At 44.4% G+C, this 23,184-nt stretch overlaps 1 protein-coding gene across 1 annotated transcript in view; it reads left to right on the forward strand.

The window, feature by feature from the left end:
• Positions 1-7,642: 7,642 nt before the first annotated feature.
• Positions 7,643-23,184, forward strand: part of PGPEP1L (pyroglutamyl-peptidase I like) — a 31,600-nt gene continuing 16,058 nt past the window's right edge. Inside the window, 2 exon segments of the mRNA XM_017670346.3 lie at positions 7,643-7,929; positions 12,083-12,135. Coding sequence (XP_017525835.3) covers positions 7,896-7,929; positions 12,083-12,135 — 87 coding nt within the window. The 5' untranslated portion in view covers positions 7,643-7,895.

Consider the following 23,184-nt stretch of genomic DNA (forward strand, 5'->3'; position numbering starts at 1 on the left):
TAAATACCTAACAAGATAGCTTCCTTGCCCTCCCTTTAAAAACATCTCCCTTTTTGTAGCCCTTTGGGGCATCTCTCTAATTGTTAGAAGGAATGCTGCCCAATTCATGAATTGTTTAATAAAATCACTTAGATCTTCAAATGTTTTGTTTTTCAACACTTTGTGACCTGTTTCAAATTGTGTTTTTTTACAGTGGAGTGGGGAGCATGGCTGGTTTTAAAAGGTCAATGACTTTGGGATCCAAAGACCTGAGGTCAGCCAGCTGGTGCCTGCCCTCTTTGGTTGGCAGCTCTGAAGCTGGCCCTTGTGGACTATGCCCCATCAAGCAGCAGCGTCAGTCCTAGGAAGGGTCTGGAACTCATCTGCCTGCCCTGTCCTTCCACTCCAGTAAACAGCTAATCAGGGGAACCTACCAGCTGCTCCCCACTTTTGGAGCTACTGACTCGCTAAAGACCAGGGCATCCCATGCATGGGTGAAAAGTGGCCCCAGTCCTGCTTCCATTGCATATTGCATCAGTGTGCATTACTGGACCACAGAGCTGGAGGTCACCCCTTAGTGCCACCCCTGAGTCACCTCTTGGAGATTCTATTTTCTACATACAGTACTGAAAATACAGAGGTCCCTGAGCAATAACATTCAGGACACATAACTCCTCCAAACATCCATGTCCTCATTCAACGCATATTTATTAGTCTCCTCCTAGGTGCCCTATACTGTTCTAGATTCTAGGGATTCAGCAGTGAACAGAATAAATAAAACCTTGCCTTCATGAAGGCTACTGTCTAGTGGGCAGAAGTGACGGGAGATAGGACATACTATGCTAAATTTAACAGCTAAGAAAAAATTAAACAGAGAAAGGGGAGCAGAAACATGAAGAAAGTGAGGGAGCTTTGTGGGAAAGGGAAATGGCAAAGGTTATGCAAGTGCAGAGGCCGGACCGTGGGATCAAATCTTTGGCCCTTGTACTTTTGTTGAACCCCAGGTAATTGTGGGTGTTATTTAAACTTTTGGCACATAGGGCTAAATGCTTACTAATTTCTGCTATAAAAACATTTCTTTAAGGCCTTATTACATTTTTTTAAATTTTTGTTTTCTTAGAGTACCTGAATACATGTTTCTTCAGAAAAAATAAAGATTTTAGATCGAAAAGTTCCCTGCTTCTTCCTCACCTCTTGTTCTCAAAGTCAGTATTTAGCCAAATACTTGCTATTTTCCTTTAGAATTTCTGGGTTTTCTGTCTGACTTGGGTAGCATGAAACTACCCCACAATTAGAAAATAAATTCTTCACATTTGCCTCTAATATTTTTATTGTTTTGGGCCATAGATTTGAATTTTAAGTCCAACCAGAATTTATCTTATGTATATGGCATAAGGAATGCATCTGACTATAACCAATTGTCCCCACACCATTAAACAGTTCAGTCTTTCCCCAGGAATTGAATTACTTTCTAAATTATACATTCAATTCCTATATGCACTATGGCTCTTCTTCTGTTGACCATTGTACTACTTCCACAATACCAGTTTTAATTACCATAGCTTTATCATGTGTGGGATATGTGGAAGGACAAGACCTTCCTCATCAAATATTCAAACCAGCTAGTTAAAGTTTTTGAGAGCTGACTGAGATTACATCTAGAACATTAATTTGGAAAACATTACGAGCTTTTGAATCTTCCCATCAAATCCCTAGGTTTATTCACGTGTTGTACTTTCATTTTGTTTATTGTCTCGCCTGGGGGTTTCAGCCCCAGGCAGGTTCACTATGGATTCAGTGAGACCAAGAAATGACAATGGAACATAGAGGGGAAAAGGGTTTCTACCTGGCTTTATTCTCCTAGCAGTAGGTGAAACACTGGAATCCTGTCTGCAGCCAGTAGTCTGCTGGTCCCTGATCCCGCTGCCTCTCTGACTCCACCCAGAGCACTGGGCGGAACTCTTTATATAGTGACTCAGTCAGTAATAGCTCATTGCCAACTGGTGTGGAAGCAGTACCCTAGCAGTAGGCCAATTACATCACCAACTAGTTTAGGCTCAGGTGAGGATTCTGGCCACAGAAACTTCCATTTTCCCCACATTTATTTATGTATTTATTGGTTAAAGTTCTAGAGTTCTTACAAATTGATCTAATACATTCTTGCTAGTTTATTCCTCCACATTTCTGATATCTGTTGACTCTTGTGAATGGGCTCTTTCTTTTCTTCAATTACAATTTCTAATTGGTTAGTACAGGTGTGTAAGAAAACTGTTGGCCTGAGTATATGCCAGTCTCATACCCAGCCACTCTTATGAGGTCCAGTAGTTTTAAAATCAATTTTCATAGATTTTCTAAGTAGACAATCAGATTGTCTATAAACAAGGGGCTGGACTTCTCAACCTTTGTCAGCCACTGAGCAGTCACTTTTGACACTAAAATTACCCTTGATCCTAACAAAGACAAAAAGGGAAATGTTACTGAGATATGTATAGCAGAAAAAAGAGGCTCCACAAAACAGGCAGTAGCATGTTTTCAGCAGAGCCCTCTCTCCCGTCCCAGGAGGTAGTGGAGCCTCTGCTGTATCCTCCACCTGGCCTCATTTAGCTTCACTGGAATTTCCTCAGTGTTAAGAACACAACTGTTCTAGCCACTCCCAAAGCATTTGTGAAATTTGCAAGAAAAATCCACTCTTTAAAGAAAAAGGCTAGAAAGCTACTGGATTTTAATAAGTAAACAAATTCCTGTTGCAACAATTGTTATTTTTCACTGAAGGAGATACCCTAAAAGAAGAAAAAAATCAAGGTTTAGAAAAAATCGAAGGGAAAATATAAGCAAAGCTTTCTCTTATAATATGAAGGGAAAATATTACCTTATCATATGGTATAGCAGATTGCCAGAAATTTTAAAACTCTAATTTTCAAGCTATTGCTTCATAATTTTTAGATGAAATTATAAAAACTTAGTATCTTCTATGTGGTACATTTATACAATGGAATACTATTCAGCCATGAGAAGAAAACAAATCCTACCATTTGCAACAACATGGATGGAGCTAGAGGGTATTTTGTGCAGTGAAAGAAGCCAGGTAGGGAAAGACAAGTACCAACTGATTTCCCTCATTTGTGGAGTATAACAATGAATCAAAACTGAAGGAACAAAACAGCAGCAGAATCACAGACTCCAAGAAGGGATTAGTGGTGGCTAAAGGGGAGGGATGGGGAAGGTTGGGTGGGGAGGGAGGGAGAAGGGGATTGGTACACATGGTGTGGGGGATCACGGGGAAAACAGTGTAGGACAGAGAAGACAAGTAGTGACTCTGTGGCATCTTACTAAACTGATGGGCAGTGAATGCAATGGGGTATGGGGGGGACTTGATAATATGCATGAATGTAGTAACCACATTGCTTTTCATGTGAAACCTTCGTAAGAGTGTATATCAATGATACCTAATTAAAAAAACACCTTATAAAAAAACATATCTTCTATACCAGTTTCCCATGGAATACTGAAGATAATTATAGTGTTATATGATCTCAAGCATACCAATTTCCTGATTGTTTTAAAACAGCTCTTAATGATTGTTGCAGAGTGGTAAGAAAGCCTCACATTCTACATTTTTAAATAAGTAAATGCCATAAGCATTTGAGAGCTATATTTTAGTAGGAAGGTTAAAAACATGAATATATGGCATCTGAAACCTCCAAAAGGTAAAGTACGGCTCCAGGGTCCTTCCTCGCCTGCATGTTGGAGCCCAATCTCACTGAGGACCACCAGCAATCACATATCAGGAGGCCAGAAGAAAATGTTCATCAATATCTAATTCAGTGAGCTCATTCCACAGTAGTCAAAAATCCTCAATACTATAATTTGGAAAACGGAAAACACTCGCTACCTTTATTCAGAATGCTCTTCTCACTTAACCACCAGGTGAGTCTAACAAAACAAAGCAAGCAGTGGGTTTTTTAATGGTACATTCTGAATCACTGAATCTTCATCTTGACATTAAATCTTCTTACTGATTTAACAGGACATTTGTCATGTACACCATAAGGTTACTTTATCACCAGCCACATCATGTTTCCTACAGGGGAGAAATTGTACTGTAGTACATATGGAGTTTGGCCAACAGCCAGAGTTGGCAGAACAGGCCACACAGCCCCAATCCAGCCACCACTCATTTTTGCACAGCCTGTGAGCTAAGAATCATTTTTACACGGAGCTGAAAATATATCAGAAGAAAAAGGATAGTTTGTGACCTGTGGGCATTATATTCATATAATTCCAAATTTAGCATCCAATAAATAATTATTGAAACATAGCCACACCCATTCATTTGCATATCATCCAAGGCTGCTTTCACACAGCAATGGCAAAGCTGAAGAGTTGCCAGAGACCACGTGGCCCAGAAACGTAAAGTGTTGACCATCCAGCTCTTTACAGAAATTGTGTGTTGGCTCCTGTTGGAATATTAAGTTGGCAGAGCCAACGAGTAGGGGCGGGTGAGTCCCAAAGGCTACCTTGGAAGAGAGACAGTTGTAGAGAATCTGTTAGTGCTTTGACAAGAGGCAGTTGGGTTGAGAGTTCTGTTTTACGCTTAGAGATAAATAGCTGATCTGGAAGCAGAGATAGTTGACAGAAGAGTGCTAATATTGTTGTTGTTAGTATTGGTATTATTGCTATTTTAATCACAAGCGCTTCTTACTTATTGATTTTCTCCACCTCCCAGGAGGAATTTGACCAGTATGGTTAAATTTTATCAAGTGTACAAAATGTTTTGTAAAAGCTGTTCGTGTCAGAGACAATAAACAAACACTTTTAATCCCTTTTCTTGCCTAAGCAGGAAGTCACAATTTGCCAATGAGAAATTTAAAACAAATCCCACAAAGTTTTATGTCTGGTTCAAAACTTGAAATCTTTTTTTGGTCTTGGGATATTGCGACCAACATTTATCATCCCTGGTGAGAACACGTGTGCACTGTTGCTGGCCTTCAGGTTCAGTGACAAAGAGTCGCACTTGCCCTCTTAATCCCAAAGTCAAATATGATTGTAAATATATTCCTCTGGGGAAGTGAGCTAATAAGGAAGATCACCGTGCTTTGTGTTAAGTAAAATATCTCTCTTAAGTTGCCTTATTTGTTCTCAGGCTTACTGTATTTCATCAGCCTAAAGATTGTGTTTGACATCAGCCATTGTTAAAGACTCTTTGTTTTTACAATAAAAAAAGAAAAGTGCAGATGTCAGACCTCAAAATCCATACTTTTCTGAATTGTTTTCATTTTTAGAGAGTGAGAATATTTGTTTTTTCTGGGTGAGAATGACTCCAATCATAAACATGTCATGGTGGCTAAACATTTTGCATCTCATTTTCTTTTTTATTAATTGCAAAATTAGAGGAAAGGATAGGACATCAGAATATAAGTACCTTATGGTGCCTAAAGCAAAAAGTGCCTAAACTGAAAATTCCAGGACACAGTCCAGTTTACGTTAAAATAAAAATGGCTCATGTTGAATCCTCAAAAAATAAAAATAAAAATTGCAGCTGCATTATCAGAAAAGTAGCATGGTTAAAAACTAGTTGTCTGTGACTGTGAAGGGGTATGTGGGGGGGACTTGGTGAAGGGGGGAACCTAGTAAAATGTTCTTCTGTAATTGTAGATTAATGATACCAAAATAAAAAATAAAAATAAATAAATAAATAATTTTTTAAAAAACTGGTTGTCTTAGCAGTTGAGGAGCCTATTTTGAATAATAAGTTAACTTTAGTAAACACAAGGGAGATACCCAGAGCCCATTAATGTTGATATCAGAGTTTGACCTTAGCAGCAACCAGCTTTACAAATGTGGGCATTTCCATTGGTGTGATCTCTTCATTTATAACTGCAATGGGCAAGCCAAGCCCTCCTGATAGAAGAATAGGTAAGTGCTATAAACCAGGGGAGCCAGTCACCAGAGGTGGGTTAAGATAACATCAACAGTGCCCAAGTGGGTACCAGAAACTGGGGAATTGCTTTCAAACCTGAATTTTTGTCTTGGCTACTTTAATCTCAAAATAAGGTGAAATGCAAAGCCTCCTGAGTCCTTGCAAAACAAGGGAGCCCCAGATTCCCAGAGCAGGCAAGGGAAGGCCACTGGGAAGCAAATGCCATTTCCCACCTGTTCTCTGTTGTAAATAAGCCTGCAACCCACACCAGGGACCAATTAAAAGGAATGGCCCTTGGTTCAGCATCCAGGAGGCATCAGGTGGAGACCAGTCCTTGGCGGTGATCCCAATTAAGGGGGGAAGGGAATTTAAGTTTTGTTTCTTTTTTTATCAGGGGACCAATTAAGAAGGTGGCACCCCATGCTCGTGCTCTCTAATACAGGGTACTCTAAACCTGGGGAACCAGTGTGGCCCTGGAGGAGCTCTACTGATTTCCCCAGGATGGCACTTCTCATGGCTGTGCCCAGATGGGAAAAGAGAATCACATTTTTGATACCTCTTGTTAGACAGCATCTTAAAAGAGTATTTAAAAACTTTTTTTCTAAGAGTATATTCTGAAAGGTCAAAGTGTTGCATTACATGGTGTCTTGCCTGAGAGTTTCAGCCCCAGACAAGTTCACTGTAGATTCAGTGCGACCAAGGAATGACAGTGGAATGTTCTTGGGGTAAAAGGATTATTACCCAGCTTTATTCCCACGGTGGTAGGTCAAATACTAGAATTATGTCTGCATCCAAGAGTCTGCAGGTCTGTAATCCTCTTTCCTCTCTGACTCTACCCAGAGCGCTGGGCAGAGCTCTTTATATAGCAACTCAGTCAGTAATAGCTTATTGCCTAGGGTGTGGGAGCAGTAGCCTAGCAGCAGGCCAGTTACATCATTAAGTGGTTTAGGTTCAGGTGAGGATCCCTGCCTTAGGAACTTCCATTTTCCCCACACATGGCTTCTTCAAAAGAGGAACCGATCTCAAATATTAGTTCTTTGGTTACTCAGACACAATTAAACAGGCAGAGACATGCACACAGAGCCAGGGCTGGAAGGACACCGCCAACACTGAGTGGTGCCTGTGGTCGGTCAAGCACCATGTGAAGCACATGCGGCAGGTGGAATGCGGGGTGGTGGAGCAGAGCCTGGGAAGCCAGCTGTGTGAGCCTCCGCCCCTCGGGGCTGTGGGGGTGGGACGGTGCCTGCCACTCAGCAAGCCCCATTCATGAAGACAGGGCTGTGCCCACCCCCACTTCACAGAAAGGGGAACCAGGCACAGAGAGGTTCACTTGCCTGAGGACCTGCCGCTTACAGGCAGCAGGTGTTTCCAACCAGCCCTTTTACCATAGCTTCATCTGTGCTTTTTGGTTTCTTTTCTTTTTCTTTTTTTTCCCCACTACTATTCCAAATTCCACCAAATCATAATGGCCAAAACACCAAGGAATTCTGGGGGAGGTGGAATTAGGAAAGATGACCAAACAAGGTCTTTAAAAACAGCTGGTAGGGTCACCCACCATCCTCATTTGCCAGGACTGTACCAGTCTCAGCACATTTCCGTCATGGCCCCTCCACCACAGCTTCCCCCCACAAACCCAGAAACCCCTCAGTCCCAGGCAAACCAGGACAGTTGTTCGCCAAACTCGTGGTTCACTTTCAACCCATACCAAGCAACAAACTGACCCAGGTCCAAATGGCCAGAAGTCCCTGGAGGTGCTCCAACCCTCTGCTTGCCTGTTGCCCGCAGCCTCTGTGTCCTGAGCCAGCCAGTTCTGCTTACAAGGGGCATCATCCTACTACCCTGCCCCCACCTCAGAGTCTTCAGCCTCTTGGGGGCCTCTCCACAGGAGCCTGAGGCCACCAGTTGCCAGGCAGAGCAGCCAGCACTCCGAGCGCCCAAGGCCCGGCTGCCGGCTGGCTGACCACACAGGCGCGGCCACACTCCCCTCTCAGGTTTCATGGATTCCCCGTCTCACTGCGTGGTAGTGACCGGTAAGACAATGTTTCTGCTTTCTCATTTGCTGCTGCTTTTAGCCTGACCATGGAATGTGCCCTTGCCTGATCCTGGTCCTAAGCAATTCCCTCCTGGGGAAAAAAGAGTGGCAACTGGTGGTGCCAATAATTCCAGATGGAAACTAATTTCCTGCTATGCCCTATTAAAAAACGATCAGAGGACAGAGAGGCTTTTCAGCTTCTGTCCCACTGTGCACTTCAAATAACTTTTGAGTGGCATATGTGGGGTAGGCACATGTGGCTCAGGCTCAGACCCTGTCCTTCAGCCCATCAGGCAGGAAGCAGAGGCTGGCGGCCTCCACTGGGGTGCAGTTACGTAGCAGGGAAGGGGACCCTCGTAAGGCTGAGACCATCCATCTAAAATGATCACCCCCAAGAGCACACAGCCCCCACACCCAGACTGGAGAGTGGGCTTTGGGCTATGGAAGCACCCCTGAGAGCCACCAGTTGGGGACTCTGAACCCCAAAAGGTCAACTCAGAAGGAACAGTTGCCACCCACTTCTGCCTTTTTTGTCAACCAGCACACCTACCACCAGCCACCCCCAGTCATTGTCACAGCTGGTCCCTGGGGGCTTTGATTTCTTCACAGATCTCTCTTTATTTTAGTTAGGCACATTTGGCATATTTTAAGTCTTTTGAATGGTGTTAAATAAAGGAAACATAGAAGAGATAAGGATTCCCATGTACGTAACAAACTGAAGGTTCTTTTGAAATCTTTTATCTCCCTCGCTCTCATTGGTGTTATTTTGGGTATAGAGGTCAAATGGTTCAAATTACTCTTGAATTCCTAAGGAAACTGTACCCCCAGTAAACATACCACTTGTCACAAATGAAATACGAATATCGAAGCACAGTGGCAAGTCTGAGACTCCCAGTGACTCCTGCCCGTCCTGCCAGCTTGTCGCTTGCTGGCAAACTCTAGATTGTTTGATGAAGTACCTGATAATCAGCCACGATTTGGGAATGCCCACTGGCTGGCAGAGTGTGGCCTACCTTTATTACAAATGCTCTGAGCTGCCAGGGGCCATCTTTTCATTTAATTGGATTTGCTTTGTGCGTAAATCTCACCAAGGCAATTGGCACATAGACAGATGGTGGGAGACCAAGGGCTCTGCCTCAGGATCAAGCGTTCTGACGGGCACCAGGGATAACGATGGGGTACAGAAAACCTGCATCCCTCCAGAAGGCCTCTCTGATTGCCGGAGATTCCTCCAGCCCTTCTGCAAGTTCCACTCAAGGGCCTGCCAAGTTTAAAATATATGATTTGACCCTGCAAAACAAGAGCTTCAGACCTTCACTTGCCTCGTTATTTTCCCTAATTTAAAACAGATAAGAGATCATCTGAATATGCTGATTTGAATGTGATTCTAAAGCAGAATGTAATTTTTTTGAATGTGTCACTGCATTTTTAGTATGCCTACAACCATCTGGGAGTACCTGGTTTCTCAGTGATTTTTTTCCCTTAGTCTCAGTATTTTCTAAAAACTTCTTTTTCCTGGCTGCTCCCAGTGCAACTAGTCTTATTTATTCTATAAGATTCAATCAATGTCAGAGGACACTACTCACTTCTTTGTGTCAGGACATCTTGTCCAAAATTTCCCCATTACCTGAGAAAGTTTTACCCCCTTGAGATCCACACTTGTTAGTGGTTCTAGATCCAGAGATTCAGGAACTTCAAGGGCACCATCCTCTCCAGAACCAGCTCCTCCTCTATAGGCCTAAGGTCTGGGGAGTCAGGTTTCAGAGGTTGATATTTAATTACAGATCTTCTCCATCTCCGAATTTGTATAAACTTAGAAGTACATCCCAGGAACCAGATAGGTGAAATGCAAAGTTTCGATTGTGTCCCAGACAAAGCTGAGTTGGAGAATGCCAGCTCTACCTACAGCCCACTACCTGCTAAGAAGCAAGCCTCTGGCTTGTCATAGGTCCATCTGACAGCGGCTGGCCTGTTCTACAGGTCCTGGAGGGGACCAATGAGTTCTGTACATGGGCTACTCTGAAGAAATGAAATAAGAAACCTCACAGGCTTGGAGTATTGAGCTACACCATCCTTTAGGCCTTGTGGTGGGTAATTTTATCTGTCAAATTGACTGGGTTTCTGAGTGCCCAGATAACTGGTTAAATTATTTCTGGGTGTGTCTATGAGGATGTTTCTGGAAGATATTCACATTTGAATTGGTGGGCTTAATAAAGTAAATGGCCCTCCCCAACATTGGTGGCCATCGTCTAATCCACTGAGGGCTGAACAGAATAAAAGGCAGAGAAAAAGTTGAATTCTCTTTCTGCCTGACTGATAAGGGGGTACCTGTCTTTTCTGACCCCCTGGCAGCTGGTTCTCCAGCTTGCAGACAGCAGACCCTGGGACTTCTTGGCCTCCATAATTGCCTGTGCCAATTCTGATAATCAATCTTTTTATATGTATATTCTGTTTCTCAGGAGAACCCTGATTAACACAGGGCTCTCTTTCTGCAGAGAAATAAGAGGCCTAAAGCACAGGTGCAATCTCATCATGGAAAGGTAAGGATGGGTGTGCCTGGCTGATGGCTTCAGTGCCCAAGGTGGGCTTTTGGGACTGAGCAATGGCAGTCTCAGGTCATTAGAATCAGAGCACAGGCAGGGCCTAGATGGAGCCCATCCCCCACTGCATGGGGGGACAGTGGAAAAACAGTCAGCATTTATGGGCGCCAACCAGTTCCGAAAACTGCCCAGTACTTTCCATACATGCATTATTTTATGACCTACCATCCTGGGGGTATGTAACTATGGCAACAGAGAAGGCCAACACTCCATGCCGCTTTCTCTGCTCCAAGCAGTGTTCCAAATGCTCTATTTTATTCATTCATTTGCTCCTCAAAACAACCCAATTAGGTTACTATGCCTAGTCCCCATTTCACAGATGAGTAAACCAAGGGACTGAAGCCAAGTAACGTGCTCGAGGTCACCCAGCTAGTAAGCGGCGGGGCTGAGGTGCAAAACGTGAAGCCTGACCCCAAACTCTGAGGTCTTGGATGCTCCTCACTTCCATCCGGGTGTTTTTCCACTGTCCCCCCATGCAGCGGGGGGTGGGCTCCATGTAGGCCCCTCATGGTGCAGGTAAAGCAGCCAGAACACGGAGAGGACGACAGAGTCCCAAGATGTGACCTCTCCCCAGACCAGCAGCAAGCCTTTCCTAAGCTAGTCCCGGAGAGGTTTGCTGATCTCCCCAAACAGACGTCTCCTCAATGGCCTTTTATCAGAAATCGTCATGACAATTAAATTGTGAAATAGTACACAGTGTAAATAAGTATTCCCAGTTCAAGGCACGTCCCATTCCATCTGCGAGCTTCACCCAGTAGCCCTGGTGCTTGCTCCTTCCCAGAATGAGGCCTTCCCAACGAGGGTGTCACTCTGGGGGCTCACCTTGCCAGGCCCACCCCTACTGACAGCAGCGCCCCACCCTTCCAGCTGCTGTGCCTCCTCCCCACCATGGAATCCTGGCTCCGCCCCACCTCCTTTAGGAGTCTCCCCCAACCACCTCCCACCTGCTCTCTTCTCTTTAAAGTATTCTGAACCTCGTCCTTCAAAGCCTCAATACTCAGTGTGGTCTGAGGACCAGTATCATCAGTACCACTGGAAGCTTGTGGGAACAGAGAATCTCCAGCACCATCCCAGACCCACACAGATTCTACAGTTTAAGAATCTGAGCGGATCTTTTTTTTTTCGCCTATGGGTGTCCAATTGTTCAGCCCAATTTGTTGAAAATGCTATCCCTCCTCCATGAATTGCCTTTGCACCTCTATTAGAAGGCAACTGGGCATATTCATGTGGGTGCACTTCTGGGCTCTCTATACAGCATGCATTTTAACTGGAGATTTGTGCACACTCACTCAAGCCCTCGTAGCTCAGGGTTGGGTCAGGCCCATGTTCCTTTTTGGCTCTCCCACAATGCCGGACATAAGAGAACTCTAAAGATGCTTCCAGACTGGCAAGATTGCAGGCCTCCACAAGAAGGAGGATATGTGGAGTTCCTACGAGCACACGATAGTCATGGGAGCAGCAGGACCTTCCCACAGTGGGTGCAGGAAGCAGCCTGGGAATAGATACACCCTCCCTGCAAGCCTGAGAAAATCTGGTTCTCTTTGCTTTCAGGTTTTGGGCCCTTCCGGCAGCACCTTGTGAATTCCAGCTGGGAAGCAGTGAAGGTAAGTATCCACCAAGCCCAGACTGAGGAGGTCAGGGCCCAGGGGATTGCTTCTGTGGCTCTAAGTAACCCAGTGCACAGGCCCCTTGGTGGCCAAATCCACATGGCCAGAACCCTGGAGAAGGGCTACCCTTTGGTCCTCGGGTGGGGACTTGTCTGCCCCCCAGGTGGCCCCTCTGGCTGCGTGGTAATGAAAAGGGGCCAAGAAGACACTCCTGGGAATGTAGGGGTGCCCTGAGGTGGACTTTGCTGCCCAGGACCTGGGTTCCCATGTCCCCCAGTGCTTTTGACTGTGGGGTCTCAGGTAAGGCACCTCCCCCAGCCCCAGTTTCCTCATTCGTGATGTGGGGGGATGGCAGTGCTGATGTTTCAGAATTGTTTTCTGAAGAGTTTTAGGAGATAAGTATGGAAAGCAAGAATGTAGGTAAGTCTATAAAACAGTTTTCAAAGCATAGAGCCTGGTTCAAGGTAAGCTCTTGATAAATGGTTATTAGGATAAATAACACACATTTATTTTTAAGAAAATAGCTCATCAGGGGAACACACACCCTGGCATAGTACCACCTGAGGCATGGTCCAGGTCACATCATTACATGGCCCACCTCTCCTCCTTGAAGCAGTTGCCACATGCCAGTCCCCACTTCAAGGTCACTCAGAGGCTCAGAATACAGCCAGCGGTTTATTCACACTTGACTATCAATTTCATGCCTCCATTGGATCAAGTCAAAGGTGGACATTTAAGTCTATTCTCGGAGTTGTGCACTCAAGCTGAAAATGCCCCCAAACCACTCCAATCCCGCATTTGCAGCTACTGTAGCATTGATTTTTCCAGCCTGTCTGCATAGATGCAGTCAAGGAAACTCATGACTCCTGAGATAGAATTTGGACTTTTTATCTCAATCAGAAGAAAGCTCAGAGATCTCTGGACTCCCTGCCATGCCTCAGGGCTGTACACAATGTACCAGAAAGGCCAGGGCAGGGCTTTCAGAGCTCCTGGGTGTCAGCAGCCTGTTCCTCGCAAAACACTCTTTCTGTCTAATCCTGGATGGCCCCGAGTTCTTCTGTTTCTTTTTGCAGTCATGAGAATGGAAAAGAACCAGCCTGCCCGGACTCACCTCCTAGCCCCAACAGTTGTAACCTGTGGGTTCCAACTTTCCTGTGCCTCAACTTCCTTATCTGTAAAATGGGAAGGCTGTGATAACTGGGGAGTTAACACAAGTAAAGCCCTTAAACCAGGGTGGGGCACACTGCCAGTGCTCACAAATGTAATTCTTATTACTAGGAAGCTGTTCTACCAGTCAGTCTTCTCAGTTGCAGGCACAAAGAATCTGATTTTGGAGATTCACACGGGAAATGGAATGTTTGAGAGGATTATTTGGGAGACTCGCAATTCACCAATAAAGCTAGAGAAGCAGGGCAGAAATATGCTCGGGGCTTCCAAGGAAGTGGCAGCAGGTTGACAAACTAGGTGCTCTGAGGGACCCCTCCCTTGCAGATAAAATAGATGAGGCAGAACCTCTGTGCATTCCTGAATATTCAATAGTAGAGGAAAGCTCATACACAGCACATCATGTACATGTACCCATCACACAGACCAAGGGCTACAGCCTGAAGGAGTGGGTGGTGAGCCCACACATACAAGGCAGGTGAGGCAAATGCCATGATCGCATTGTCAGCAGCAAGGGGATGGAGATGAAACCAAGACTCTTATTAAGCCAGCCACTTGGAAGGGGATCCTGCAGTTTCTAGCACCCCTGATTCCCAGCAGAAGCATATGCAATTTCTCTTGAGGATTTAAACCCTCAGATTTTCCACAAACTCAGATAAACTGAACAGTAGTTTCCAATCAAATATCACCAAAATGTGCAATGAAACAAACTATCCTGATAAGAATCAGCAGAAGCAGATTTAGAATCTTGAGATTCTAGATCACTCTGTTAGATATCATCAGGAAATTTTAACTATATATGAAATCCTTAAAGAAGTAAAGCCAATCACAAAAATAAGCAAAAAAAAAAAAAAAAAAGACTCAGAAGATCGGATACATTGAAAAAGGGAATAATGGAGCCTATAGAAGTTTAAAACATGACTGTTGAGTGAAGAATTCAACAGATGACTTAAAAGACCATTTAGAATTATGCTACATGAAAAATGCATTCACGAAAGACCACATGTTGTATGATACACAGATGAAGCAAATCGACTGAGACATAAAGTAGACTGGTTGTTGCCTAGGGTGGGTGCAGGGGAATTGGGGGAAATAGGGAGTGACTTATGGGTGTAGGGTTTGGTTTAGGGGTCATGAAAAGGTTCTAGAATTGATTGTGGTGATGATTGTACAACTCTGTGAATATACTAAAACCCACTGAATTGTACACTTTAAATGGGCAAATTGTGTGGTATGTGAAATACACACACACACACACACACACACAAATTCACATATGCATGGGAAAATGGAGAGAAATTTAGTAACAATTTAGGGACAATGAAGAGAAATCTAGTGAACTAGAAAATAGACCTGAAGACATTATTCAAAGGAGTAGCATAAAGAGGTGGACAAGGAAGTGAAAAAAGAAATTAAAAAGTATGGATAATAAATGACGTATTCTAACATATGTTTAATTGAATTTCCACAAGGAGAGAATAATGAGAATGAAAGAGAAGCAATATTCAAAGAGATTATGGTTGAGACTATTCCATGATTGACGAAATACATGAATCCACAAAAAAGTATAAAATATACCAAGAAAAGACAAACAAAACCCACACCTACACATGTAGTAAAACTTCAGAAAACTAAGACAAGATCTTAAAGTAGCCAAAGAGAAAAGACCGATTACCCACAAATATTGACAACATAATTATACTAAGAGTAAATTCCTCAAAAATAATAAAAGCCAGAAAACAGTGGAGTGATTATCTTCAAAATGCAAAAAAAAGTGTCAACCTGAAATGTGTACCCAGAAATATTATTTTTCAAGAAAAAGGATGAAATGAAGACATTTTCATTAAAAACAAGCACCAAGAGTTTACCACCAACTGACATAATACTAAAAGAATGTGTAAAACATATCTTTCAGAAGGAAGAAAAATTAGTCCCAGAAAGATGGTGTAAAATGCAAGAAAGAATAGGGATTCTGAAGATAAACTCTAAACTAGCACTATTTGTAACTAATAGTAATAATAATAATAATAACAATGGTAAATGGCTAATGTGTAGGTTTAAAAATAAAGGACTGATCTAAAATATAAGACAGAGAACACTGGAGTCAAGAGGAATGATTCAAGTGTAAGTCTTCTAAGGCCCTTTTATTCTACAAGGACAGGCATCCAGATTTCAAAGTAAGACTTCAGAAATTACATATGCATGGCAAAATTTCAAGAATAACTATGAAAGGGTAGAAATCCAAGATGCTACAGAAAACAAAACAGAATTAAGAAAACAAATGAACAAAACCTCAACCAAAGAGGGGAAAAAAAATCACCCCATAGGAAAAGGTGGATGAGGATATGTCTGCTCTCTTGCCAAAACACTAGTTACTAAAGCTTGTCTGCATGATACAGCTGCTGCACACCGCTACTGGCATCATTGCTGCTCTGGCAAGCTGCATGTTGCTTCAATCGGGAGATTTGCTCCTGATTCAAAATCCAAGATGTGTGCATAGGATTGGCTGAGCTGAGTTCATGTGATCCTGCCTCAGCCACAGAGAAACAGACATTGTCAGCATTTGCGGTACAAGTCAGGCTCTGTCTTCCACCAAGACTACCAGTTATCAGGGGTTGCCCCAAATCAAAGGAAGAGCAAAGAAATAACAACATTCATATGAGTAAAAAATATTAACTCAACTCTTCTCAGTTCAACCTGTATTTATGCAGTTCCTGATGTATGCACAGAGGCTACTAAGACATTAGTCTTTTCCTGTTCTGATTCCACCCCGAAAGGGTATACAGTTCTGACTCTAACCACCTGGAGTTCACCCAGGCCTCACAGGTTCAGGGCAAAGTTGTCTACAAGACTGCCCTCACTTCAGACTCCAGCTGCCCTTCAGGGGTCCCAGGCCTCCTGTCCTTCTGACTGTATGCTTGGAAGTTTGCATGACCCCTTCAGGTTTGATAATTTGCAAGAATGACTCAAAAAGCTCAGCAGAGCACTATAACTTACAATTATAATTTTGTTTTTTATGTAGGATACATGTAGGGTGAGATCTGGAAGAGTCCCAAATGCAGAGCTTCCATACCCTCTCCCTGTGGGGTCAGGACGCATCACTGTCCCTATATACCTATGCCTTCATCAGCCAGAAAATGCCCCTGAACCTCCACATCTAGAGTTTTTATTAGAGTTTCATTATACAGGCATGATTGATTAAACCAGTGGCCACATGATTCAACTCAATCTCCAGTCTACCTCAACTCCCCGAAGGCTGCCCAGCTGAGTCTTGACCCTCTAATCATGGGCTTAGTTTTGTTTGGTGGCCAGACCCTACCCTGAAGCTATCTAGGGGCCACCACCCATGAGTCACCTCAGCACAGTAAAGACTCCATGTTGCTTAGGAAATTCTAAGAGTTCTGAAGCTCTGTGCTTAGAACTGAGGGCAAAGACCAAATACAATCATACCTCATTTTTTGCACTTCACTTTATTGCTTTTTGCAGATAGTGTTTTTTGTTGTTGTTGTTTGTTTTGTTTTTTTAACAAATGGAAGGTTTGTGGCAACCCTACATCAAGTAAATCTATCAGGGCCATTTTTCCAACAGCATTTGCTCAGTTCACATTTCTGGGTCACATTTTGGTAATTCTCACAATATTTCAACCTTTTTCGTTTTCATTATATTTGTTATAGTGATCTGTGATCACTGATTGTGACTCACTGAAAGCTCAGATGATGGTTAGCGTTTTTTAGCAATAAAATATTTTTAAATGATGCTATTACCCACCTACCAGACTGTACTATAGTGTAAATACAACTTTTATGTGCACTAGGAAACCAAAACATTAATTTGACTTCCTTTATTGTGATATTTGCTTCATTGCAATGTCTGGAGACAACCTCCCTCCCTGTATCTCTAAGGTGTACCTGTATAGCCTTTCTTATACCACAGTTCCCTATAGAGGTTCCCATCTAGGGAGAGGAGATGGCACATAAATGAAATAATTATAACCCAAAGTGGATTCTGAGAAATGCTGTACTAGGAGACTCTGAAGAAGAAGTGATTAATTTCATTCTGGAGGAGTGAGAGGAATCTGCACTCCGGGGAAGTCCCTGGGAAGGGCACCTGGCGGAGGCAGCCATGAAGGACAGGCTAACTTCTGGTGAGTGGGAATAAATTCTCAAAACCGCCATGTGCTGGATACCATGCCAGACACTTTGTGCAGAGTAGCTCACTGAATTCTTTCTTCAGGCCAGGAAAGTTGATACTGTTACTGCCATTTTGCTAGGGAGGAAATGGAAGTGCAGAGAGGTTGAGTATCTCAGCCAAGGCCACGTGCCATGAAGTGGCAGCGTCCAGATTCCAATCTCGGACGATCCCGGGGAGTGAGACCCAGGTTCAGTCGGCTTGCCGCCGCCTCCTCCCCCAGGGGACGTCAGCATCTAGTTCTGAGAAAGAGAACCACTTCCAGCCCATTAATGACTTTTAAACTTTCTAGAACTCAAGAAATCTCAAAATCCACCCCCCAGTGACCCACAGGTGAGCGAAGTGAGGGCATGCACGGAAACGCCACGGCCCTGCGTCAGTGTTGTTACGGCAGCCCCTCTGCCGTGAGTTCAGCTTACCCTCTTCGCTGACCTCCTGCCAGCACCCAGAACACGGATGGGGCCGAGGCCTGCTCGGCCGTTCTGCTCCCACCGCACCCACAGGATTGGTGGCCAGAACAAAAGCTGCATAACAGCTGCTGAGGATGCAAAGCCCACACGCTCAGCTCCCAGCACCCACTGTCATCCAAGTTTGCCTCCTCTCCTGGGCCCTGTGTCTGTCTCTCTGCTTTGCCCAGCTTTCGGTTGGTTGGTTTTTTTCTCCAGGGAGAGTCATTTGCAATCTTTTTAGAGGCTCTCTTCACTCTCAACCCGCAGGACCACTCCCCCTTCCGGGGTCATCCAGGGCCATTCCGGGTCCTCCACTGCAGACTCACATCTGCAGACTTGACTCAGTGTTACACTTCCTGATCCTGAACTGGAACCTCCCTGGTGGAACCCACCAGAAGTACCAGCATACTGCCAGCAGAGCATCCGTGGCAGGGCTGACCATCTGCGTGGCCCTATTAAGTCAAAGGTCCAACCTAGTTCATGTATATACATTTGACCCATTATATAGATATAGAAACTGCCTTAGATGGGCCAAATAACACACAAAAGGGCACATAGCTCCCTGCGCCCATGTAAGCACCTCAGTGTCTGTGGGGACCTATAACAACATATCCCTGTCCCCACAAGGGGACTCACCTGAAGCACATGTTCCAGTGGCTGTATGTTGCCTGGATACATGCGTGACTTCCATCTTTTCCACCCTCTTGCATTCTCCCAGCAAAAATCAACCTTGTGTGTCAATATCACGACAACATTGAACGAGCACGTACTCAGCTCCTGGTACCACAAATGGGAGTGCACGAAATTATGGACAGTGAAGAAAAGAAGGTCCAGTTCTACACTTGCAGCATTTCACCTCTAAGAGAGGTGAGCTAGGAACAAATTATAACTGGTGCACATTTTTGTTGTGGGTGCTCTTACATGGGGGAAGAGTACCTCATAAAAGAAGGAAAATACAGAAAAATAATACAAATGTTGAGAGTTCACCGTGAAAAGAGGAATTTCCTACAAGCTTCCAGAAGGGTGACTTAAAGGTTGTTTACTGACGGAATGTGTCAAACATTGCACTGGCCTGTGGCAGACGCTCTTCCATTCCCAGTCGCAGGTTTATTTAGTGGCTTATGGCTGCATCCTGATATCCTGGTTTCTGGATACCCTAATTTTGGAGGCAGTACCACTTCATATTCTTTAAAAAGAAATCGTGTCCTTAGCTCTTCTACAAGTGCCTGAGCCTGGAAAGGCAGCGAATAAGAAAAGAGCTGTGAAAGACACACGGTGAGTCAGTTGGGCGAAGACATTATGTAACTGCGCTTAAAACCCAAGCCAGGTGGCCAAGAGGTCAGGGCTTTTGCCAGATTTGATAAATTTGATGTGCAGAATAATTTCTCTTTACTCCAAAGGCAGTGTGGCCTTATGCCTTTTTTGCATGTTGCTTTTTAAAAAAATCATTATAATACACTATAAAAGGCACCAAGAGAGAGGCACCAAGCTGAACCGCACTTTGAGACGAAGGATGGATCGTGCTGACCGCACTTAGGGACAGGCAGGTTAGTGCTTCCCTTCCCAAGGGAAAGCAAATCGTTTCATTTGACTCATCTCTATTTTCTTTCCTAAGAGGACCTCTTCTTCTGCCTCCCAAATCTCAAGATAAAGCCTTCATCCAACCAAGATGAATACAGATGTATATATGACATTCTTCCAAATCCCACAGTGGCTTTTGTTTTGTTTTCTTGATTAAGAAGGGAAGGCCTGAGATAAACTAACCAGCATGAGCATGAAAGGAGATCCTGATATCTGCCTATTGTCTACAGGGCTCTCACCTATGGTAGCAACCAGCTCCCTGCCAGCTGCCTTGGGGGCAGCCACTCCAGTGGTCAGCAACTTGGGTTGTCTGGACATTGACCTTAATGACTAGATAATCCAAACTCATTTGACCCCTTTTCCATGATTTCTTATACCTTCCTTCTTCAGCCTGATGACTATGCAGGTTGAACCCATCTTTTTGGTAGGAAGAGAAGTAGCTACATTACTGTACACAGGTCATGCTGGCTCCCAGACAGCACAAAATAGGACTATCCCTGCATTCTCACTTTGCAGTGGCACAAGAATCAACAAGCATGTGGTGACTCTGTGAGCCCAGGACACAGAGCCTGAGTCCTGGGCAGAAGGCCGGCTCCGAGAGCAGCAGCCCGTGCCAGGAGCTGGGCTGCAGAGAGCCCTCGAGGACACAAGCGAGTAAAGAGAAAGCCCACACCTCATCCCCACCATCCGTGTTCATGAAGAGTGTCTGCTGGGGATTCTCAGCCATCCCCGGAAACCCCGTGCTTTCGTTAAGCACTCAGCGAAATGTATTTAGTCTGCTTATTTGGGGAAAAACTTGTTGTTTACAGACAAACGAGTCAAATGTTTACTTCTTGCTAAACCCTAAATCCATTCCCACCCTGACAGGACAACAAACCAGAAAAACCAGAGTGAGAGCTTTCAGAATGATACCAGCACCTTCCCAGGGCCTCACTGTGGACCCCCGACTCCCCCGACTCCAGTGCATGCAGAGGCCTCCACTCCCTCCTAGCACCAAAGCGGAGCGAACTCCCTGACTTCTTCTTGTTGATTCAAACAAACTTTTGATTTAAAAAGACATTACAATGTACAGAAAAGTTGGGAAGCTAATACAGTGAGCTTCCGTAGACCCCCATGGTGGGTTGCCTGATTATTAACATCTTACATTAGTGTGGTGAACCTGTCACAATGAATGAACCAATAATAACACATTATTATCTAAGGTCCATAGTTCACTCAGACTTCCTTTGTTTTCTTCTGATGTCCTTTCCCTGTTCCAGAATCCCATCTAGGATTGCACAGTCCTCGCGTCTCCTTAGGCTCCTCTTGGCCATGAGAATTTCTTAGACTCTCCTTGTTTTTGTTTTTTCATGGCTTTGCTGGGTTTGAGGCATTCTGCCCGGGTGTTTGATAGATTGCCTTCCTTTGGGCTGTGCCAAGTGCCAGTGTCAGCGTCTCACATATCAAGGGCACATACCGTCAACGTGACTGGTCACCTGTGGACCTTGATCACCTGGGTGAGGGAGCATTTGTAAGGCTGCTCCCTGTGAAGTTGCTCTTTCCCCACTTCTTGTATTGCACTCTTTGGAGGGACATGCACAGCCCACCCTTGAGGAGTGGGGAGAGTACCCCCGAAAGGACAGAATCTCATCCATCACTTGGAATGCATCTGCCAGCAAGACTTGCCTCTTCCTCCCTCCACCCACTTATTTAGTCAATCCTTTCTTAACCTCTGTATGGACTGATGGATGTTTATTCTATACTTTGGATTATGGCTTGTTTCCTTTTGAAAGTTCACCTTCTCCTCAAACCTTCCCCCTGTCCTTTGCTATCTCTGATCCCTGAGCTTCTCTCTTCCAAGGGAGGGGGGTTCCTCATTCTCCTCCAAGGAACCCCACATGCAGTTTTTCCACCATGGGCTTGACTGTATTGCAAGTTAGCCTAAGGTGCTCCCTTTTTAAATAAGTGGACTACTTTGATGTTTAAAGGCTACGTGTGTTCTCTAGTCTCGTTCCCACCACCCATCATATTCCACTGATGCAAAGAGCTACTGTTTTTTTGGAGTTTTTAAATGGTTTTAATTCTTGCAATTCACACAATATCATTGTGACTATTCATCACGTTCTTCAATCATTAGGAAACTAAGACCCAGTTTCACCGTAATACACGGCGCCTTTCCCCAAACTGATTCTTTTTCAGGCACAGGTAAAGTCATTAGCTTTCTGGATTACATACGTCATCGGCAAGGGGAAACACTCTGGCCCATTTGTCATGGTTTGAGAGTCCAGACCAGAATTTTGAGGGGCTTAGGGCTGAACTTGTGCTACCACAAATTTGGTGAATATCTATCCTGCAACACAGTCTAACAGCCGGAAAAAGGACACAAGCAAGTGTGATGCCAGGAATCATGCAGGTTCCTCAGAGCAGCAGCAGGTTGGATTTAAGCTGGGATTCCATAGGCAACCTTTAGTTCCTTTTCATTCTAGGGAGATTTTGGGGAAATGAACAAAAATAAAAGAGGCCATCGGGATTTTTCTCCTCTCCACCGTAATACCCACTTGCATTGGAAGCACATTACAGGTCTTGCAAACTCAGCATTCCATTAGGGGTACCTCCTGGGATTCCAAAATCATGGAGGCCTCTGTGGACCTGCAGGCTGCAAGCCAGTTTGAGAATCCCACCCATCAAGCAGGTCCTGGGCTGCTGCACTGACGCTATAATCACAGACTATTGTGCAACACCCCCGAGCGGGCTTGGTAAGGTGGCATCTCCCTAGGGTGCTCCTGACTCTCACAGCTCCGGAGCCCATCCCCTGACCCCGGTGCTGACTTGCACACCACAGCCTCTCTCTGGACAGGAAAGTGGGCTGTGGCAAGGTGTCCTCTCCAGCGGGCATATGCAAAAGTATCCAGTCAGGGACTCATGAACCCCAAAGATCTGTGGTCATAAGATTGCAGGCAGCTGGTTCCCCCAGAGATGGAGAAATGTTTGGGGAGCCACCAATGCATTTTGGTACCAGTCCTGCATCCTGCTGTGACTACCACCCTCTCTTTTGTCCACTTCCAAGATCATTCCTGTCCTTTACCTGTCTTGGGACTTATGGAGTCAGAAAGTCATATAGCAATTGTGTAGTGAGCAGCCAGTTAATCAAGGTCAGCCAATAAAGACACAACAGGCTACAATATTTATGCCCCTAATGGCAGCACTGCCAAAATACATGACACAAAAATGAGCAGCCCCATAAGGGGAACAGACAAATCCACAGTTATGGTCAGAAATTGCAATATCCCCTTACAACAGTGGCTAGAACACAGAGACAGAAAATCAGCAAAGGTACAGGAGATTTGAACAAACTATCAGCAACTGGACCTGATTGACATTTACGGAACACTCCGCCTGACCTCAGCAGAACTCACACTCTTTTAAGTGCATATGGAACATTTTCCAAGATAGACCTGATCCTGGGCCATAAAACAAGTCTGAATAAATTCAAAAGGCTCCAAGTCCTACAAAGTACGGTCTCTGGCTACAGTGGATTTGAATTAGAAATCAACAACTGAAAGCTCTCCGGAAAATCCCCGAATATTTGGAAACTAAATATGTTTCTAAATAAGCCATGGATCAAAGAAGAAATCAAAAGGGATATTAGAAAGTCTTTTGAAATGAAGAAAATTAAAATACAACA

This window comes from Manis javanica, chromosome 18 (assembly GCF_040802235.1).
Source record: "Manis javanica isolate MJ-LG chromosome 18, MJ_LKY, whole genome shotgun sequence".
In the NCBI taxonomy this organism is placed as follows: Eukaryota; Metazoa; Chordata; class Mammalia; order Pholidota; family Manidae; genus Manis; species Manis javanica.